Source organism: Trachemys scripta, chromosome 1 (assembly GCF_013100865.1).
Source record: "Trachemys scripta elegans isolate TJP31775 chromosome 1, CAS_Tse_1.0, whole genome shotgun sequence".
Lineage (NCBI taxonomy): Eukaryota > Metazoa > Chordata > Testudines > Emydidae > Trachemys > Trachemys scripta.
This window is the reverse complement of record NC_048298.1, coordinates 84,011,435-84,032,447: the sequence shown is the minus strand read 5'-3', so window position 1 is coordinate 84,032,447 and position 21,013 is coordinate 84,011,435. Positions and strand designations below refer to the sequence as shown.

Here is a 21,013-nt window from a genome sequence, read left to right as displayed (position 1 = left end):
ACAAAGCATACAATTTGTTTATGGCAAAAGGTGCTTGAGACACTCATCAGAACGACTGCACAATAAACAGTGTAACTGTGTCTTCCTTACTCTCTCCCTTCATCCCTCACCATGTCCCCACCTCCTCTTTCCCTCTGTGGTTTCATTTCTCCTCTAACATTGTGTTGTAATGTTCACGTCCTATCATCTCAATAAATGAGGTTGCCTCCCTGTGACTATGCTCAAAGTGGCTCTTCATTTCGCCTCTTCCCGGTCTCCTCTCCCTTAGTAGGATACAACTTAATGGATTGTACACATCACAAGCCAACGAAATTGCTCTCTAAAGTACAATAAGGCCAAAGAAACAAAACTGATGAAACATGAAAGATCCTTGCTCATCACCCTCAAAGACGAAGAGTCATAGCTTCAGTTCTCCCTACCACTGCCTTTGTGAAGAAGCAAGAATCCTAAAGCAGAATACAAGCGTCAGAAAACCCAACTGAAGATGCTCAACCTTGGTGTTAGTCAGGCTTCCAATTAAACCAATGTGTAGTTCCTCCTGAACCTGCACTTTTTTTTTTTTTTTAAATATAACAAACAACTACCTCTACAGAAACTCAGTTTTGTACTGACCCACTAGGTAAGACCAGAAATGGGAATAACAAAGTCACTTAATCTTTTATTCCTATTCACCAACAAAAAGCAGATTTAAGTGCCTGGTGGTACTTAATACTGTTCCAAAACATCAACTTTAGCAAGACACAAACTTATATAAATCAGGAAATCCAGAGTTAAGGTACATGCCAATGTAACCTTAACTCTACTCTCATTGAGCGAAGACCTATAAGCCCATAGCACGCATTCTTTCATTGTACTGAACAAGAGCTATCTATACCTGCCTTACACTCAAACATCTAGCTTACTCCACAAAAAACACCATATCTGCTAAATTTTACAACCTTTACTCATATGCACAGGATGCCACCTAATACGATCGTTTCCTCTTACCCTTCACTGAAACCACAGACCACACTCATCTCCCACCTAACTGATGACAATTCCCATAGTCAGAAGACACCTGGGCCCTGCTACTGACACAACCTACACAATGCAGTGCTGAAATGAGGCATACCGAATCCCTCAGGGTACATAGGCACCTCTTTCCTTAGATCACAGTCAGGGGTCAGGCAAAGGGATTCACATACTTCCAGAAAGTCACAACTCCCACCCCAGATCTCCTATCATTATCACAGCTCTGCCAAGCTGCGCCAACATTTAATACACCTACATCTACCCCTACTCTTGTACTCCCAGGCCACCATTTCAAGTTCACCTTCCCCTTCCTGTCCCAGTAAGCCACTAGCACTTGGGAAGCCATTAGCATGTAAGACGTTGCTCCCTGCTGTCTGGTGACCTCGGAGAGTGCAGATGTATCACAGGCAGCAGCTTACTGGAGGGATGCATGCTTCCTTGAATCATGTACCCTGTGCTGTACACCAAACCAGGCCCCATACTGCCACTATGTGCCACCACCTAGCTGGACTCCCCATCTGCTTCAGCCAGGCTTCCTCAGCCATGCCTTTGACCCACCCAGTCTACTTCCCCTGTAAGTCAGCCTCCCCTCCCCTGCAAGATATGGCATATACCTAAACTTTGTATTTTCTGATTTTCAGAGTTTTAGATTTGTGTTACCTTAAGATCACAGCACAGACACAGCAGAGAAGGATGTGGGGCTGACAGGTCTGCCTCCCCCCAACACCTTGGCACCCACCACACATATCACCCTTCCCAGTGTTCCATCCCTCATCTCCATCCTCTCCCCTGACCTGAACCTCCCAACCCCTCTTCCCTCACTTACCCCAATTTATCCCCTCCCGCCACAAACCCAAGCCCCTTTCCCCCATTCCTTCTCTTTTTCTCTGCCCCCAGCTCCACCTCCCAGCAAGCATTTGCATACACAATTATTTTCTTTTCAAAAATAGTCTGAGCACCTTCTGAATTTTCTGCTGTACTCAGACGACATTTCCCCAAAACAACAAAAGACCTCTTTGACAAAGGCAAGTTGTAGCAACATGACTATTTAATTTCCAGATTTCCATCAAGGATGGGTTCCAGGTTAAAATGTCTAGGTGTTGCTCATATTCAATAGCCATAGCATGTTCCATTCAGCCATCCAGATTATGTGAAAACTGGCTGACTAGTAACTCACTTGGGTACCAGGCACATACACAAGATAATCAGTTTTGTGCATGAGTGTTAGGTTCAAGCCTGTAGAGATTAATTTTGTTAAACAACATTTTCAATACTGCTTCCCCAAAGGAGGCTATATCTCAGGAATGTTTTGGTGAAACGACCCCAAATTTATATCACTCACTATCCCTACCCCAGCACCCCATGAGGCATACTAACTTTCAAGGGAAAGTGAGTAACTATGCAGATACAAGAGCACTTACAGGAATTGACCTCAAACCGTAAAGTTTTCTCAACCTTAACTATCCAGGAGCTGGCACCTGCCTATAATTTTAACTTTTTTAAAGCTTGGGTGAGGTCTCTTGCTGTAGTTCAGGCAAAGAGAGTGTAAAAGGCCTGGGGAACTGATGGTGGAAAAAACACGGCTTCTACTTTGTAAAAATTCAGGAATAATGCTAAAACAAAATAAACCAAAACCTAGAAAAGTTCTTTGCTTCAGCAGTTAGGGAGGGATAGCTCAGTGGTTTGAGCATTGGTCTGCTAAACCCAGGGTTGAGAGTTCAATCCTTGAGGGGCCACTTGGGGATCTGGGGCAAAATCAGTACTTGGTCCTGCTAGTGAAGGCAGGGGGCTGGACTCAATGACCTTTCAAGGTCCCTTCCAGTTCTAGGAGATGGGATATCTCCATAAATTATTATATTATTATTATTACCGTGACTTCAGCCCTCTTTCAAGTGAAGTATAACTGCGCAAAACAAGTTTTTGTTTTAATGAATATTTTAGCAGTTGAAGTCAGTCACATGCTATACCTTCAACATCTCTGTGAATAATATCAGAAAAAGTGACCGTTTGGGCAACAGTGCAACTAGAACATGGTGACATATGACCTACTTTTATTTATTTTCTCTAATTGCCAAGTCCATATCTTTTGTTATTATTTCTGCACGTTTTTCCAAATGCTCCAGACCTCTATGTCCAGCAAAAAAATACTTACAATTTTACTAAAATTTACCTGGATTCCTCTAATGGATGTTGGACGGTAACTAGTCGAGGGTGTCGAAGCCTTGTTAGTTGTTGAACTCCTCGCTTTAAAGAATCAATAATCTGATCCTTTTCAAATTTCTGATATTTGTCTATTAACTTTTTATCAAAGACGAAAACAGCAACTTCCTAAAAATAAGCAACAAAACTCAGTCAGTATTACCTAAGCCACACAGTAAAGTTTATACAATATGATCCATCAAAGCAGAAAGCAGTTCATTATACATCCATAGCCAAATGCTATACTAACTTATTTCAGTTACAATCAACATGATTTTTTGAAATCTCAATTCAATAATATATTTTTCCTGAGCCAATAAACTACAGCTACATACTTTATAAAAAATAATGATTTGACTATTACCACCATGGAATAGGCGCCGACTCCGTGGGTGCTCTGGGGCTGGAGCACCCATGGTGTGTGTGTGTGTGTGTGTGTGTGCGCGCTGAGCACCCACTGGTTGCCCGCCTAGCAGAACCTTCCACTCCGCCCAGCACCTCCTGCCCATCCGTGGCCCCATGGTGCAGCGCCTTCCCCTCCCTCCCTGTGCCTCTTGCAGATCAGCTGTTTCGTGGCATCAGGAGGCACTGGGGGAGAAGGGGGAAGGAGCGAGGGTGCAGCGCACTCGGGGGTGGAACTGGGCGGGAAGAGGCAGGGCTGGGAAGAAGCGTGGTGGGGGCAGGGCAGGGGTGGGGCATTGGGGGAAGGGGTAGAGTGGGGGCACAGCCTAGGCAGAGCCTGGGGGAGCACCGCCTGGCAGATTAGAAACTCAGTGCCTATGGTTAATGGTACCACGCTACTTATGCGATTACTAAGCAGCACATCTGAAGACAGCAGCTAGCCTGATTTTAAATAAATGGAAGTTTTGCACACTCAGCACCTCAAAATCAGCTCAGGTATTGGTAATTTAAATAGTTTGAGAATACACTTATTTTATTTGTTGGAATGATGCTTTGTTATGATTGACATTTGTATTTTTTCTTGAGCATATTGTAGAGAATGGAAAGAATAAATTCTTTCCCTAAACAATATTTTCCTCAGTTTTTTTTTTTAACTCAACTCTTAAAAAATTACTCAAGAGAAAATGCAAGTTCTACTGAATTCAGAATGTTTTGCTGTCTCTTAAAAATTAATTTAGGGGAGGACTACATAATTTGGTAGGTCATATTCAACAAAAAATTAAGGAGTCTTCCAGCTGTGATGTATTCAGCAATTAAGAGGTGAGGGGGGGGTAAATTAACCCTGAGCCTGTGCTTCCTGACTCCCAATATCCAAAAAGAAGGTCAGTTAATTAATTTTTATTTTATATATGTCTGCTCCTTGTACAGAAGGAAATATGTTCATAAAATATAAACTAATATAAAGCTAGACTTTATATAAATTTATCAATATTAATTTGTATCCAAAAATGCTATGTTTCAGCCCAAAGACAAGACAAGGAGGCAACTGTTGGTGTAAATTTGGGCACAAGTGCTATTTTAATGAATATGCATATTCAGCATGTCAGCCTGCTATGCAGCAGGTCACACATGCAAACAGCACAATGCTAATAATTTTCACCTATATGTATATATATTTGTATATAGACAAAGCAAAAGCAGCAAAATGACCTTTGCAGTAAGTTATGTGAATAAATATTACATTTTATTTGTCCACATGGAAGTTATTTATAATGGATGAAATCCACCCCAGGTCAGAGGGCTCAAAAAAACCAAACCAAAAACAATTTATGCTTAATTATATACTGCAGTAAAGACTTGTGATGTTGGCCCCCCCGCCCCAAAAGGCTCAACTTCACTCCAAGGAACTGCAGTGGGCACACAACTAACCCGAGTTTTAGTGATATTACAGTTCAAGCAATATGCCCTATACTTAAAATGGGAAATACTACTAGAATTGCTAATATCTCTAAAACAAGCATGAGCATTTTAGGTGCATCCATTGTTCAGATTATTTCAAGCAATCCATTGGACTAAAGAGCACACAGTGTTGGTTATTTAAGATGAGATAGACTTTTCCATCTTCCTCTTCCATCCAGCAGAATTCTTTGAGATATCTAGTAAATTCATCTCAACATTCTGCCATTCTGAGAGCCTGGAAACTGTTACCATTAAACAAGAAAACACACTCTATATAGGAGTTCTTTCTACAGAAAATTGAAACATAGTTGTTTGGTCCCATAACAGTTTCTTCTCTTCATGAAAAGTTCTTATTAAAAAATTAGTCAAGACAAAAATAGTGCTATATTTATTTACAAAACTGAGTGTAACATCTTGCAAAGGATTACATAGGGGTTTAACATTATGGACTACTTGGAGTCCAACTGAAACTATGAAGTCTTAGTTCTTTTAATACTAAAAGAAATTCAAGAATATCCTTGTCACCTACAAATCTTTGTATGCTAGCCACTTCTCATCTGCTTCAATATAAATTGTTTTTCTGACTTAATATCCTTTCAGTTTACTTCCACTCAATCATGAATGGTATCCCTCATTAGAAAACAGCCCTCAGTGCCACAAATGGCTCAGGATTTAAAGCATTTAAAGTAATTCCCACACCATTTGCCACCTTCAATTTTTACATAGCAGAAGCCTTATCTAGCATATTAAATCAATACTATTAGATATTGATGCTATGGTACCAGTCAGATTTGCCTAAAACTTCTTTTTAGAAGTTATTTTCTGTTTGCACTAGGATTTCTCATACCTGTAATTCCCTATAAATGGAGATATCCCATCTCCTAGAACTGGAAGGGACCTTGAAAGGTCAAAGTCAGCCTCCTGCCTTCACTAGCAGGACCAAGTACTGATTTTTGCCCCCGATTCCTAAGTGGCCCCCTCAAGGACTGAACTCACAACCCTGGGTTTAGCAGACCAATGCTCAAACCACTGAGCTATCCCTCCCCTGCAACACATACAAGGTCCATCTACAGTAAGGACAGCAGAAACTGCAGTGTACATACAGCTTACAAGGTTCTAATCACTGTCAGACAGAGCAGTAAACACACCCAAGCTCTGCCTAAACTGCAGATACCACCAGAAGAGTTTGCACACATCTGCTAAGAATTACAGATCTGTAGAAAATACCTTAGTTATTTTCTGACTGTCATCTTTTTACCTCATAAAGCAAAGCAGAAAACAACTGTTTTTTTTTCTGGAATACAGTTAAATAGCTTAGTGTCATTCAGAATGAAGACCAAATACACCTGAGTTTCTCATAGCTGATCAAAGCAATTAACTCCTTCACAAAAGCGATACAAGACATTCCTCTAAATCAGGGGTTCCCAAACTGCGGCATGCACATGTCTGGAGGTACTTGAGACATCTCCCCGGGGGGGGAGGGGAGGGTGTGTTTCACAGGAAAAAATGTGTAATGGTGGATTTTATTTTATTTATTACATTTTTATAATAGGCTACTCAGACGAAGTTTTAAACTCTGTGGGAATGTTATATAAAATACAGTAGTTATTTTACTTCAAGATGTATCAATGAGAACACAGATACACAGAGACGCTGACTTATAGAGCCCCCTCACTTCCAATCATCACACAGCACAGGTTCAGTTTACCCAGCAACTGTCCAGTCTAATTGAGCTCAGAACTTAGGGGTTTTTTTTTCAGTTGTATATGTCACACTATAACTATCTGTATGTAAAAATAAAATATGGACAGGTTGTATTAAGAAGAACACAATGTATAAGTGATGAGAAGGGCAGGGGTATGTGGGCAGCTGGTAGATCTGGAATTATAATAGCAAGTTATTCATATAGTCCTTTTCGTGGACTCAAAATGAAAAGTTAAAAATCAACAGGTGCCTATCATCTTATATATTTGTAAAGTGCCTAACTTAAAGGATTATATCCTATATACATCAGGGACAATTTCATCCACTACCAACATGCAATAACCATTGGAAAGGCACCATGATTGCTATACAATAGTTTAGGGATAGGAAGTGAATGGTATATTTTATGCAGTTATACAATTAAATAAACATATAGGTAAGCAAAATATAACAGACTTCACTGAAATTTGGTCAGACACTGGGATAACATCAATTAATCACAAAAGAAATTATAAACTGAATTTTATTTAATGGTCAGTCTAGGCCCCAAATAAAAATACAATTCTTTGATATTACTTTCTCTTCCTGTTATAAGAATTTCTGCATTGAGTAAAGGTGAATGGAAGACTTCAATTGGTTATTAAAAATTAAATGAGAAAATATAAGCAACAGGAAATTCAAGTTATGTCAAGTATGTGTCTAAATAATAGACACCATGAACAGAGATGATGAATTCCTTAAAAGAAGACTCCTCTCTCTAATATAAATTCACAAAAACTTCAGTCATTATGGCAGAGTTAAAAACCAGTGCCAATCTTCTTTCCAACCAGCAACAAATGAGAGGCCAGAGTGGGGAAAACAAATGGCTTCAGAAGTTTCCAAGGAGTTCAGATACTTAAATGATGGGCCTGGAATAAGTAACTAAGATGTTTATTTAATCTAGAATGCAAGCCATTAGAGAGAATGGTAATCAGTTTAGGTGCTTGGGAAAGTATATTTAAAGAAAGGAGGGAAAAACAAACAAACAAACAAAAAAAACCCAACAAAGGGGATGATAATCCAGGAAGATGACCAGCTTTTACCAGAGAGCCTTCAGAGAAAAAGAATTAAAGGCATTAAAGAATTTACTGCCAAGCAAAACTAGCAATCTGTCTTTTATTCTTATAACCATATTAGGAAAAGTAACAAAGCAGCCTACAGGCTAGAAGTGATGCAGCAAAGACAAAAACAACTTACAATAGAAGATGGATATGTTCTAAGTCCCCACAGAAAGACTCTAATGTAGTTGCCAAATATTTTATAAGGGTCATTTTAAGTTAAATCTCCCAGGGTAGATGCATGATGACTTAATTTTTAAGAGACAAGCAGTATACAAGCAGTAAATGGAAAGAAACCCAGTCCAACACATTAAAATAATAATTTCTAAGATTTTTTTTTTGGCTGCTGTATAACTGCTTCATAAAAATTCAGCTTCTATGCCAGATACTCTTCTTCTGGAAGATTTCAGTGAAATTTGACAAGTAATTGTCTTCAAAATTGTTCAAGGTGTTTGTTGAGGACTTCACTTTAACAAACTGTAAATATGAGTGTTAAATATTTGTTTTTTCTTTTCTTGTATGTTGATTTTTACCCAATATTTTTAAATATAAGTAAATACAATAAAATAAATAGATGTGTGACATTTTCCAGCACACAGCCAAGTGTGAACATATATAAGACGACTAGTGACTGACATCTGGATCTCCACACAAACCAGTACATTTCTGGAGGGTTTTTTTTGCCTGTTTAATGATGCCTTTAACATTATCTGAGCATTAATATTTTGAAGTAGTAACAACAAATGTGTTTTAAAAGGTAAAAAAGGAATTGTCCATAATATTTTGGGTATTCTCTGATTGCCAAAATAAGTCAATACTTGTTGCAGCCTTACATAATTTCTTTGCTGAAACTCTATAGAAAACATTTATCTTTATACGACTTTACAGGAACATAGATTCATAGATTTCTAGGACTGGAAGGGACCTCGAGAGGTCATTGAGTCCAGTCCCCTGCCCTCATGGCAGGACCAAATACTGTCTAGACCATCCCGGATAGACATTTATCTAAACTACTCTTAAATATCTCCAGAGATGGAGATTCCACAACCTCCCTAGGCAGTTTATTCCAGTGTTTAACCACCCTGACAGTTAGGAACTTTTTCTTAATGTCCAACCTAAACTTCCCTTGCTGCAGTTTAAGCCCCTTGCTTCTTGTTCTATCCTTAGAGGCTAAGGTGAACAAGTTTTCTCCCTCCTCCTTATGACACCCTTTTAGATATCATGTCCCCTCTCAGTCTTAAACACATAAAAAAACCTCAAATGCACACAGAGGAGTTCTTTCCTAAACCAATAAGGAAGTTTCTTTACAATAATAAAAACTTTTAGTTTTAGATCTGCAACCGTGGTTTCTACCATAGCATGGAGGCAAAGACAACTGTTAATATTTTAAAGATTCGGGGGGGGGGGGGGGAAGAGAGGAATAAAAAACCTGAACTTTATGGCATTTTGCTTTCAATTTGCATTTTAATCTAACCCCTTCATTACACAAAGTGGTGTATAATCACATTAATTGCAGACTGCACATGAGCACAGCTTTGTTTATGTCTGGATGCACATTAAAGTGCTAAATTTGTTTTTATTACTTATTTAAAATGAAGCACTCTTTGTCCAGAGTTCTTTAAATTTCATAATAGAAATTGATTTTTGAAGACATAACGTATCAGCATTGGCACAATGACTCAAGCAAAGTCAACCCCCAGATAGGCAAAAATATTTTGCTGAACCACAGGCCTCTAGAAAACACTTCTCTTCGCACAGACATATTAGTAAACCCATAGGTGACCTGAAAATATTTTGAAAGAAAGAAAAGAAAATTTAGGATTATGTGCCAAATGCACCAATAATCTGGGTAAGAATACAAGATTCTCCCTGCAATTGTAGCTCTGGGCTGCTGCAGGCCCTGCTGAGTCCAAGTTCAGGTCCAGCACAGGCACCAGAACCGAGAGCAGGAAGCCTCTCTCTCCTGTGCTCTTAAGGAATCCCCTCCTGGTCTCAGGCAGTTTGGAGGAGGAAGCTGCTTGATTCAGATGCAGAGATTACAAGAGCAGGACCTACTGAGTAGATTGGGATAAGGCGGGGGTGAGGGGGGGAATGGAGGGGCAAGAGGGGATGGAGATGGTAGATTAAATTCCTCTCAGTAGGGTTCTAGTCTCAAACTGGCTTGGCAAGTAGACTGGGACAAAGACATGAGTGGATAAATGCTGAGAGTGGATGAGGAGCCCAGGGTGGAAAACGGACAGGAAGCCAGAGGGGATAGGGAACTTGGGGAGAGAGGAGTTGACTGGGGAGATAGACAATCAGATGGAGACCTGGGAGGAGGGAAAATTAGGACTGGGTGGGCAATGTGCTGGAACTGTGAGGAGTCCAGAGGGGTGAAACTAGGGATTGATAGGGCAAGAAGACTGGAGTGGGGATGAGAAGCCTGTGGAAAGTGGGACTGGCTCAGTGAAGAGAATGAGACCGGAAGAGGAGCCTGGTGTGGGAAAGAGACTGGACTGGGAAATAGATAGGTTGGAAGGGATAGGGCAAAAGAGAGGACACTTGAGGGGAATGGGCAGAAGAATCTGTGCCCACTGGAGCACACACCCCTCCTCCAAAGCCTGGAATGGAACCCAAGTCTCACCATTCTCTTATGCATGTGAAATCCAATGGCAACGTTTTCTATCCCCCTCTAGAGCAGTGGTTCTCAACCAGGGGCCTGGGGCAAGCAGGTTTCAGGGGGTCTGTCAAGCCAGGCTAGCAGACTCATTGCGGCCCAGAGCAGAAAGCCGAAGCCCCACTGCATGGGCCTGAAGCCCTGAGCCCCATCACCTGGGGCTGAAGCTGAAACCTGATCAACTTAGCTTCATGAGGCTCCCTGTGACATGGGGCCCCAAGCAACTGGCCTGTTTGCTACCCCCTAATACTGACCCTGGCTTTTATATGCAGCAAATCAATTGTTGTGACACTGGGGGGCCGTGGAGGTTTTATAGCATGCGCAGGGGGGGGGGGGGGAAGGGCTCAGAAAGATAAATGTTGAGAACCCCTGGTCTAGAGGTCATCCACACAGAAGAGAGAACGACTCCTAGGGGAATTCTGTGCCATTGCTCACACGCAGAAGTCATGTGCCACACAGAATTTCTTTTCCTTAGCAGATAATAAATTTTGATGAGAAGTGCTGCAGTTACGCCTTTCCCTGACCGGGGCCGCTGTGGTGTCAGGACAGAGAGCAGACGATCCCAGTTGGGAGCAGCCTGAGCTGTAAATAGGGAAGAGAAAAGTCTGCGTTCCTCACAGAGCTCTGCTCATGGGGCCAGGTCAAGAGGCAAGGGATACGTGGGGCTACTGGGGGGGCGCACGCGAATGGGAGTGAGGGTGAGGGACACAATGGGGCCGGGGGAGGAGGTGGCTGAGTGAGGGTGCAGGCCCACATGAGGATTGGGGAAGGAGCTGGCTAAGTGGGGGAGACACATGGGGACAGTGGCAGATGTGCCTACCTCAGAGAGGCTAGGGGTCAGCATGGAAAAGGCACCCTAACAATCGATCCCCTCATTCCCCCCGCTCAAAAAAAAACCAAAAAACAAAAAACGAAACGTTCCATACTTCTACCACCCATACATAACAACCCTCCAAGTTCACACCCAGGCTCCTTCCCAGCAATTACTTCCCTCCCCCTCAGCTTCTCAATTACCCCAGACTCCCCCAAGCCTTTGTACTGCTTCTGAGGGGTGCAGGAAATACGTTTCTGTATTGTAGTCTAAAGAATTACTCAAAGTTCTTTATTAATATGTCTATTAAGGAATCTATTTGTCAAAAAACGTTTCCTGAATCTTTTTTGTTGTCTGTATTGCTACAGACATACTTGCTGATGGGTATTTTGAAATAAATTACCAAAATAATTGAAACTGGCATGTTTATTTTGTGTTATTTTGACTAATAAAATATGCAGAATTTTAAAATATTGTGCGCAGAATTTTTAATTTTTTTTGGCACAGAATTCTCCGAGCAGTAACCTACTACTGCTATAAATTACTCCTTTTGCTCAAGAGGCAGAGGTCTGTGCTGTGGAGCTAAAGGTCCCAACCCTGCTGACGACCCACATGACTGAATTTGTTCTTTCAGTTCGTTTTTTTAAAAACCTTGGAAATTTCATATAAAACACTAAATTAAGGTTGCTAAGTCAAGCATTCAAAAGTTAGGAAATGCCAGAATTAAGACTGCCCATGAATATAAAGTGCTTCTAATTTGCCCCCACTCCCACACTTATGCATGATAGTCTTTAATTACATGATAACATGCTATTTTTTTCTTCCCCCACAGGACCCCTGCCTCATTCAGTATACAGGATGAACCAGGGCTGTGTAGTGAAGGAGCCTTGACTGTGGGACCTCTGCTTCATTTGTCCTGAAAGTTGGAAGGTACGCAGAGAATGACAAGGGATTGCAGGAAGAGAAAGGATGGTCTCCTTGTTAGGGCAGTTGAATGCTGCCCTAGAGAATGTTATTCTACCACTGACTTTGCCAGGTTTCAGAGTAGCAGCCGTGTTAGTCTGTATCCGCAAAAAGAACAGGAGTACTTGTGGCACCTTAGAGACTAACAAATTTATTAGAGCATAAGCTTTCGTGGACTACAGCCCACTTCTTCGGATGCATATAGAGTGGAATATATATTGAGGATATATATATATATATATATATATATATACACACACACACACACACACACACACACACACACATACAGAGAGCATGAACAGGTAGGAGTTGTCTTACCAACTCTGAGAGGCCAATTAAGTAATAGAAAAAACCAAACTTTTCACTAGTGGGCACTAATTGCATGTTTCGCATTTTCTCAATGTTTGAGTTGACACCCCAGAATCTAACGGCAGAAGTTTTGAGCACTTGGACACAATTGAAGTTGGTGGGAGTGTGCTTTGAACATAACATGCAAGATGCAGGAAAAAAAAAAAAAAAAAAAAAAAAATCAGATTCTAGGTGCCTCAAATTGGGCGTCCAAAATTAGTGGATACTTTTGACCTTAATCTCACTGTGCCTCAGTTCTCCATCTGTAAATGGCGATAATTATACAGCCTCATCTCAGAGGGGTGTTGTGAAAAACTCCTTACTCTTTATGAAGCACTCAGCTATGACAGTGATGAGGGTCAAAAAAGTCTGAGGAAATTAATATTTCTGTCTTCAGAGAAAGGTTTGAATAGCACGCAGTGAATAAGGGCTAGGGCCACACATTGAACAATGAGGAGAAAAAAAATATTGATTATCTACTCATTAAGTCTGAACTGTCCATTCTATGCACTGAACGAGGCAGGGGTCTTGTGAGAAAAAAATAGTATGCCATAATGTAATTAAAGAATGTATCACAATGCATATGCACATGGTGACCAGATTTCAGTTGTACAGGCAACCTTAATTCTGGCATTTCCTAACTTTTAAGTGCTTGACTTTGCAACTTTACTAATATTCTTTTAATCAATGTACTTTTTTGGGGGGTGTAATAGATATAATTTGGCAAATCATTCCATTCAGTATCTGAACACATACCCAGCATGTGACTACATGATGCGCTACTAAGATTTTCTGGAACCTCAATTAAAGAGAATTCTCTACTTAAGACACAGGTTAGTATTCCAATAGTCATCTGTTCTTTTTCCAAAAGAGATGCCCCATCCTCCCATTCTTTCACAAGTCTTTTTTAAAACTGGAGTCTTTTTTAAATTACATTTCCTTCCAGGTTGTTTTAGTAATAGCCTCATTCAACTGTGATTATTCTGAAACTAATCTCCCTTCCTCACTCGACTAGTTAGTTAAATAAATTTTGATTCCAACAAGACTGTGAGAGTTAACGGATTCTCTGAACGAGAAACAGATTCCAAGTGTAGCAGGGATTCTAGTGTCCAGATGATCATCTCATTACACATTTTGCTAACCCTTGAGATGGAGGAGGTGGTTTGGTAAGAAAGTTCTCTCAAGTGCCCCCATCCCTATCTGTGCCTTCCTGAATGCATTTTAAGAAGAGGGGAGGGAACTAGTGCTTCCTTAGGCCAGAAAAAACTAGATTAGATTAGATTAGATAGATAGAGAAAGAAAAAGATGTTCAAGGCAATATGGAGTAAGTAAACAACAAAGCCCAAAATGGACTGAACAAAAACAAAAAAATGCAGGGGCCTAAATATTTTTTTTATATGTATATATGTATGTATGTGCTACATAGGACGATTCAGAATACATATACACAAATATTCATACATGCATACATATATTATCTCGTACATTTATTTGTGTAAACCAGACACCAAGCAAGCAAAAACCTGATAATCAAATATTAAAATATAAACATCCTTGTAAACCAGGACAGACAGCAGATCCAGGAGGGCAGTAACAAGTTTCCTCCACTTCGAGTGCCACAATACCATTTCTAAAAGCATTGACCTTCCAGACGCCAGTGATGAGATTTTCAAGAGTGCTGAGTGTTAAGAGACAAACTCCCACTGACTTAAACTGAGAGCCGAGGTAGGTCAACACAGTTCAAAGCATAATCCTATCTCACCCACTTCCACAATATACCTTACTTCCACTTATCCAAGGAACAAGAGACTTTCGATCAATTCTGCTTCTCCCATATGAAAACTCAAGAGTTCTGTGCAAAGGATTTTAAACTATGTAAAATGCTGCAAAGTGAATCTGTAACCAGATGGCCAAAGAATCTATATTTGAATACTGAATACCTATTTGTGGTGGAAAGAAAGGAATGCTGATACTGCTTACAAAAAAATCGGAGCTATTTGAAACAGGACACTCATGTAACATTTTGGGGAAGTTAGTGATGTCACTGGCACAGATGACAAACAGCCACTCACAAGTTGCCAGAAGGGTGGACTGGCAGAACAAAGGAATAAAATAAATTACTAATGAACAGATAGCATGCAATATAATAACCATAATAGATCTTGCACTTCACTGTATATCTTAGCAATGTTTGGAAGGAGTCTACCAAAGAGTATAACTCCTCACAAACAACTGGAAAAAGACATCCTTCAAGAAATTATTCTTATATGAAAATAATTGTTGGAAGCCTTTTCACACACAAAGTACTTGCACTGATTAGTTTTGTTTTGCAGCATCGGATTGAATGTTGACGTGATGACTGGCCAAAATATGAACTACTGATAATCATGTCACTACTAGTCAAATACAACTAATCATCACGCAATAAAATGCTTGTAACATGGAACTGGCCGTGTACTTTTAGCCTTATCAGTGACAAAATAGTTTGCAGAAACATTAGTCAGGGTTTGCTTTACCACATTTGGAGCCAAATCATGCAGACTCTACTGTGAGAAGACCCAATCAAAACTTGAAAAATGTACCTAAGCTTAATTCCCTGTCTGGAGTGGCTTGTTAACCAGGTGAAAGATACCCATAGTGCCATAGCTCATGCCCCCACAGCCATATCCATATTGCCTTTCCCCATGCCCCCATGGCCGCATCCGTTGCAATTTAAAGAAATAAAAGTTATTCCATCTATTAAGCACTGTAATTGTATTTTGAGGATTATTGATTGAAGAGTGCTTAGTTGTTTCCGTATTCAAAAGAGTATTAACAACATTGATATTCTTAGTTAAATAATTTTTCTTATGATAGTGATATTGTGCAATAGAAGGAAACTGTTAAATGCTTACAGTTTCCAGTCCATTTTTACATTATTTAAAAAAATATATATTGGCTTACAAGGCAGCTGTGGGGGTGGGGCGGGACTTGGACCCATTCTGGGCACCAACAAAAATTATACAAACCTGCCGCTTCTGAGCGAATATAGTGTTTACAGGAATGAGGGGTTAACAGCAATGACCTGAAACAGGCATGGTGAAGGCAGTTAGCATGAGGCCATCCCCCACATACTATTGGTCAACATACCTCATGCCTAACATTTCTTACTGCTCAATTTCTATTGACCCAGAAACTAAATTGTGACAGTCTGTTGTGATTAAATGAGCAGTGGGAACCTTAAATCAATTAAGGCATTTGGATACCTTTTCTATCTTCGTTTGACTTCACGAGTTGTAACGCTAGCAACAGTTTACTGAATAAAATGTTCTTCTAAACCTTTCCTAACAAAAGATGCAATTGTTATCATTCCTCAAGTATGATTTTAATGCAACCAAAGGCCTTCACCTGAGATCTCACCTGTTTTGTTGACTTTTTAGTTCCATTAAAGATCTTCCAAGCAAGCCCACTGCCACCACTGGCAATATGTCGTCCAACATCAAATTCCCTGGTAACAGGATTTCCCATGACTGCGCTGGTGACATCAGCTGTTACCTTTGTAACGGTACTTTTCAACTTATTCAGCATGGACTCCATTGTCCCAACTATATGCTATCACGTTAGCCTACAAATGTGAAGGGGGAAAAAAAAAAATCACAATTCTTTCCATTTCTGTTAATGGAAGGTACTGAAAATGGTTAGTTTACATTAGTTCATATTATTAAAAATACAGAACACAAAGCCAGCTATGGGAAATCTATATTTTAAAATGGAAAAGTAAAGTTTTATTTTTTTCTTAAAAGAGAAAACCTGCCTAAGATCTCAAATCATCAACAGTATAAAAGTATATTTACACTGAAGACATTTTAAAAAATGAGTTCTCGCTCTCTTACTGTACCTGCCAAAACCCACGCTCAAAATTCAGTGTTTTACCTGAAACAACTGCTGATGTTATTAACACTTTCTGTTCTGATGTGTTAATGAGTTCATCAGCTGCTGCAGGGAAAATGGAGAAACTGCTTTTTCTATGCTTTGCTTTAGAATTAGTGCTTCTGCATGGTTATTCAATTTAAGAGATGCAAGAGTCTGGTTTCCAATAAATTTCATTTTCACCTGTACTATATATTACTGTACTATAATTTCCTCACTTAACTGAGGTAGTTAATTACAAACAACTGCTGCCAGAGACGCCAAGAAAACACTACCGTCCAGCAACTCAAACCATTAATACGAATATCTTTTTGCTGGTGGGTGTGCTATTGGAGGAATAGGACAAGAAACTTATCCTGAAACAGGGAGAGAGACATACACACATCTTGTTCCCTACCTGCAGTAAGAAATTAGATAAAGATGGAACACAAGGAGAAATTAATTGCTAGTAACAGTTATCATACATAGAACACCCAAAAACAAACTCTAAATTAAGACAGCCTCCAACTTCATCTCAAAGAGAGGGTATGGAGGAATATTCATTTCTCCACCAGACAAAAGTAAAACAAACTTGAAAAATAGTGCACCAGGGAATATTTAAGTGTGCGCAAACATATTGTTTAAATTTATAGCCTTATTGGTCACGTACCTAGGTCACCACAATATTATTCTTACAATAACTAAGTCATGACCTTCTGGCCAACTAGCCTCATGAGGTGGTTTAGTATATTTAGTTCCTACCATCTTTTTTGACATTTTAGACATATTTACATGGATTCGGAGTATCATTTCACCCACCACTCTAAAGAGTACCTCTGTGTTTTCCAAACGGAAGAGAGGATGTTTTGGGGGTGATACAGCAGATGTTTTCAAAATTATGGAAAACAAGTGATAGAAATAAGCGAGGGACACAATATCTAAGAATGAGGTAACGAGGATTAAATTGAAAAATTTTAGCTGTTTTATGCAAGTTACATTTCATTTCGATCACCTGCAGGTAAGTAAGTTGAAGTAATTTGTTTTCAGAGGTTAGAATTGTGAGTGAGGGTACTGTGGGAAAAACAAACAAACAAACAAACAAAAACAAACCCACACGCACCTGGCTGACAATAATTCCTAAATTTATACTTCTTAAAAATGTATTGTTAAATATATTTATTGTTAAAATATATTGTTATATTTGTAATCCCTTTCAGTTTTTTAATTTCTGCTGAATACTTCACCCCACTTGTGCTGGTTGGAAAAAACATGTTGTAGAAAGGAAGGGCGCTGCCTACTTAGGTTCCAGTCCTATAAACATTTAGCTTTAAGCTCATGAGTATAGCCTGTGGCTTCAATGGGACTATCCACATGCATGAAGTTAGGCAGGTGTGTAAGCATTTGCAGGACCGGGGCCTTAATTACTTAGGTATGAAGAGTTAAGTATTGGTAAATACATTTCATCTGAAGCAACTGAACTTCATGATATGGAACCATGCCAATGAAGCAGAAATTTCCTGTTCAACCAGCTACTGAACAGGAATAGAGAGACCAAGGAATGAGGTAGAGAATTATTTCAGAGTAATTATATATTAAACTGTCGAGTATTCATGCTCTGTTGGAGGGGTTAGTGAAAATAAGCTAGAGAAATTTACTTATTATAAAAATATATATACCTTGTGTATTGTTATGGTAATTATACAATTTGTACAAATTATACAAATTGTAGTTGTGTCAGCCAAGATAAAGACTGATTTATTATATCTAAACTCCCCAACCTACGGAAAAGCAGTTGCCGACCTGATAAGTACGGAAAAACACAATCATAGGACAGCCTATAGATCATAGGACAGCCTGAAATAAAGAGATGCTAGTATCTGTAGTCCTTCAGGACCTTATTCTATAGCCATTCTGCATGGGTGCTCCACATGCAAAAGGACTACAGAATCAGGCCCCAAGCAGATACCAAGATAAAAATATATAGTACTGGATTTGATTTCCTGATATTGCTTTTTCTGTAACTGAAGATTTCATTCAGATAGGCAGAAACAATATATTCCAGTTTAATCCCTTCTAAGTGTCTCCACTTCTGAAATGCCTCTTCAAGTAAATTTGGGCCCAAATATGCAAGGTGCTGAGCACACTCTAGCCCCGCTGGGATCAACAGGGTGGCAGTGCTCACTACCCCACCAAACTTGACCCTTTACTAGTACAGCAATATCATAAGAGCTATACTGGTAACTTTTTAGCTGCACCCTGTTGGATTCTCACTGTGGAAGAACAGCATATAGGACTCCATATTTACTGGTCTTGGCTCAAAAGCAGAGAAACTGGATCTCCCAAGGATGTGCAACACAGAATCTCAGGGTACAGAATGGGCAGAGGGGGCAAAGGACTAAGGTAAAACAAGTCTGTGACACTGGGATTAAATATTAAACGAATACTTATGTGTTATCTCAAGCTTGTTAAAACTAAAATAATTTAGGTCTAGTTTACTTTTTGCCATTTATATTACTTACTTTTGTATTTCATTCAGCATGGACAATGAAACTAGAACTGTCAGTTTCTTTTTCTGGTATTAACCCACTAGCACAGGGTCTTTGTGTTTGAAGTCACAACATGGGAGGGGCATTTTTTAAAAACCTGACTACACTGGCAGTATGAAGTAAACAAGTTCCTGTTCATATTCCCTTTTATATGTTCAAATTCCTTATCTGTGCTTAAGTTTGGAGAAGAGTCTCTCTGTTGAGAGGTGGAAGAATGAATGAAATTGCTTTCAATTAAACTGGAGGAAGCATTCTCTGCTAGAGGTGGCAGTTCCATGTGGTAATTGTATTGAAAAGATTGGAGAAAGCAGTAAGGGAGGATACTAACAAAAAATTATTAAAAAAAAAAAAAAAAGAGTGAGGATTTACAAACAAGCCTGGTATGCACGATCAAATCTGCTCCTTCCCAACTTGGCACTGCACAAAGTTAAACCATTGACTAAGTCAGCAGAGAAAAGAGATAGTGAGCCAATTTTCTCTCTCAGCATGCCGATTGTTTTCATAAATTAATGTTTGTTAATACTGCTGGTATATTTTTATAAATCCTTGTGTAGACAATCTGACAAATCTAAAATGGGTTTTGTTCTATAAAAATAGTTTATTACCAATTTCAATTATACCATATTAAATGTCAGTTGAAATAATATATCTAGAGAGACAATCCACATGGAGCAAGTACATAAGAGATTTTAACTTGGGGAGTGACAATTTCAGTAACACAAATTACAGTCAAAACAGTGGTATATAAAATATGAAAGTTATCAGCTTCTTCAGCAGTATTTTCAAGACTAAAATTGAGCTACTATACACAGAAAAAGTAACAATCACAAGACAATGACGTAATAAAGTCAAGCATCCACAAGGCATAAAGCATTTTACACTTTTAAAATTAAAATGTAGAAGATACTGGAGTTTTCTTGCTTTTTGTATCTTAGTAACTGTAATACTCAAGGGAACAAGGAGTGGGAGCTCTAGAAATATTTTAGAACTTTTCTTCTTCCTGTTTGACATTTGAGTACAATATCCATACAAAAACAGGCCCCCGATCCTATAAATTGGTGGGTGTGGGGGAGCCCTTATGCTTGCATGGAAGCCCATTGCAGTCAACAGGGGCTCCGTGCTGGTGTTTGCCTAACAGATCAGCTTGCAGAACTGGAGCTTTACAATTTTGCTAAGGCAACATGTGAATAAGTGGCACAAGATAGGGGAACATTAAGAATACTGAAAATAAGAATAAACCCAAAACAAATAAGCCCCCAACTCCTCCTCAGTTTTCATTTGAGTAATCACTTTGAGCTAGTTTATTCTCTTTTCTATTATGGTAATGTAGGGGGGTGTTGCGTGAAACCAATGCCACCCATCCTCCATGGCTGTATCAGTGCTCTATCTGGTTTGTGACCCCCAGGGCAAGGCTGATACTCCACTTGTGAGCAAGGGGGAAGAGCACTGAAAGACCTATCTCCACCCTATCATAAGTGCCATTCCACAGAGCTGGCTAGATACACACAGTGGTACACTCTACAAAAAGTAGATTACTCCCCACCAGCTCAACAGTGGAGCACAGGAGAAACTGGGCCTCAGTGGGGTATTTTTGATACCCAGTGGTTCCCAGGATTCTCCTTACAATCAAGCTTTCCTTTACTTGTAAAAACAATTCAAAGCACATTTTCGAAACGTATAAATATTATGGATCATGTAAAGTACCAATGATAACAGGGCAAAACACATCCTGATTTCATCATGAGTTCTGCACCAGAGGGCAAGGCTGAAAACCCCAAACCCTGCAAGCTACCAAGTAAACAGACAACAGACCAAGTTATTTATTATAGGCTCCCAGCAGGGGGTTGGGAGAAAGCGGGGACAACCTGAACTGTCACACGAGCCACATGGGCACAAGAGCCCTTCGGGTGTTGAGAGGGAATAAATT

General features: G+C 39.6%; 1 protein-coding gene across 2 annotated transcripts in view; it reads right to left on the bottom strand.

Annotated features, from left to right (window-relative positions):
• The window catches only part of SCYL2 (SCY1 like pseudokinase 2), a 55,105-nt gene that overhangs the window by 33,617 nt on the left and 475 nt on the right, over nucleotides 1–21,013 (bottom strand). For both annotated transcript variants that reach the window (XM_034773572.1, XM_034773583.1), the window contains exons 2-3: nucleotides 16,052–16,256; nucleotides 3,182–3,339 (exon numbers count right to left, since the gene is read on the bottom strand). In XM_034773572.1, the coding sequence (XP_034629463.1) occupies nucleotides 3,182–3,339; nucleotides 16,052–16,228 (335 nt within the window). In that variant the 5' untranslated portion in view covers nucleotides 16,229–16,256. The remainder of the gene's footprint in view (nucleotides 1–3,181; nucleotides 3,340–16,051; nucleotides 16,257–21,013) is intronic.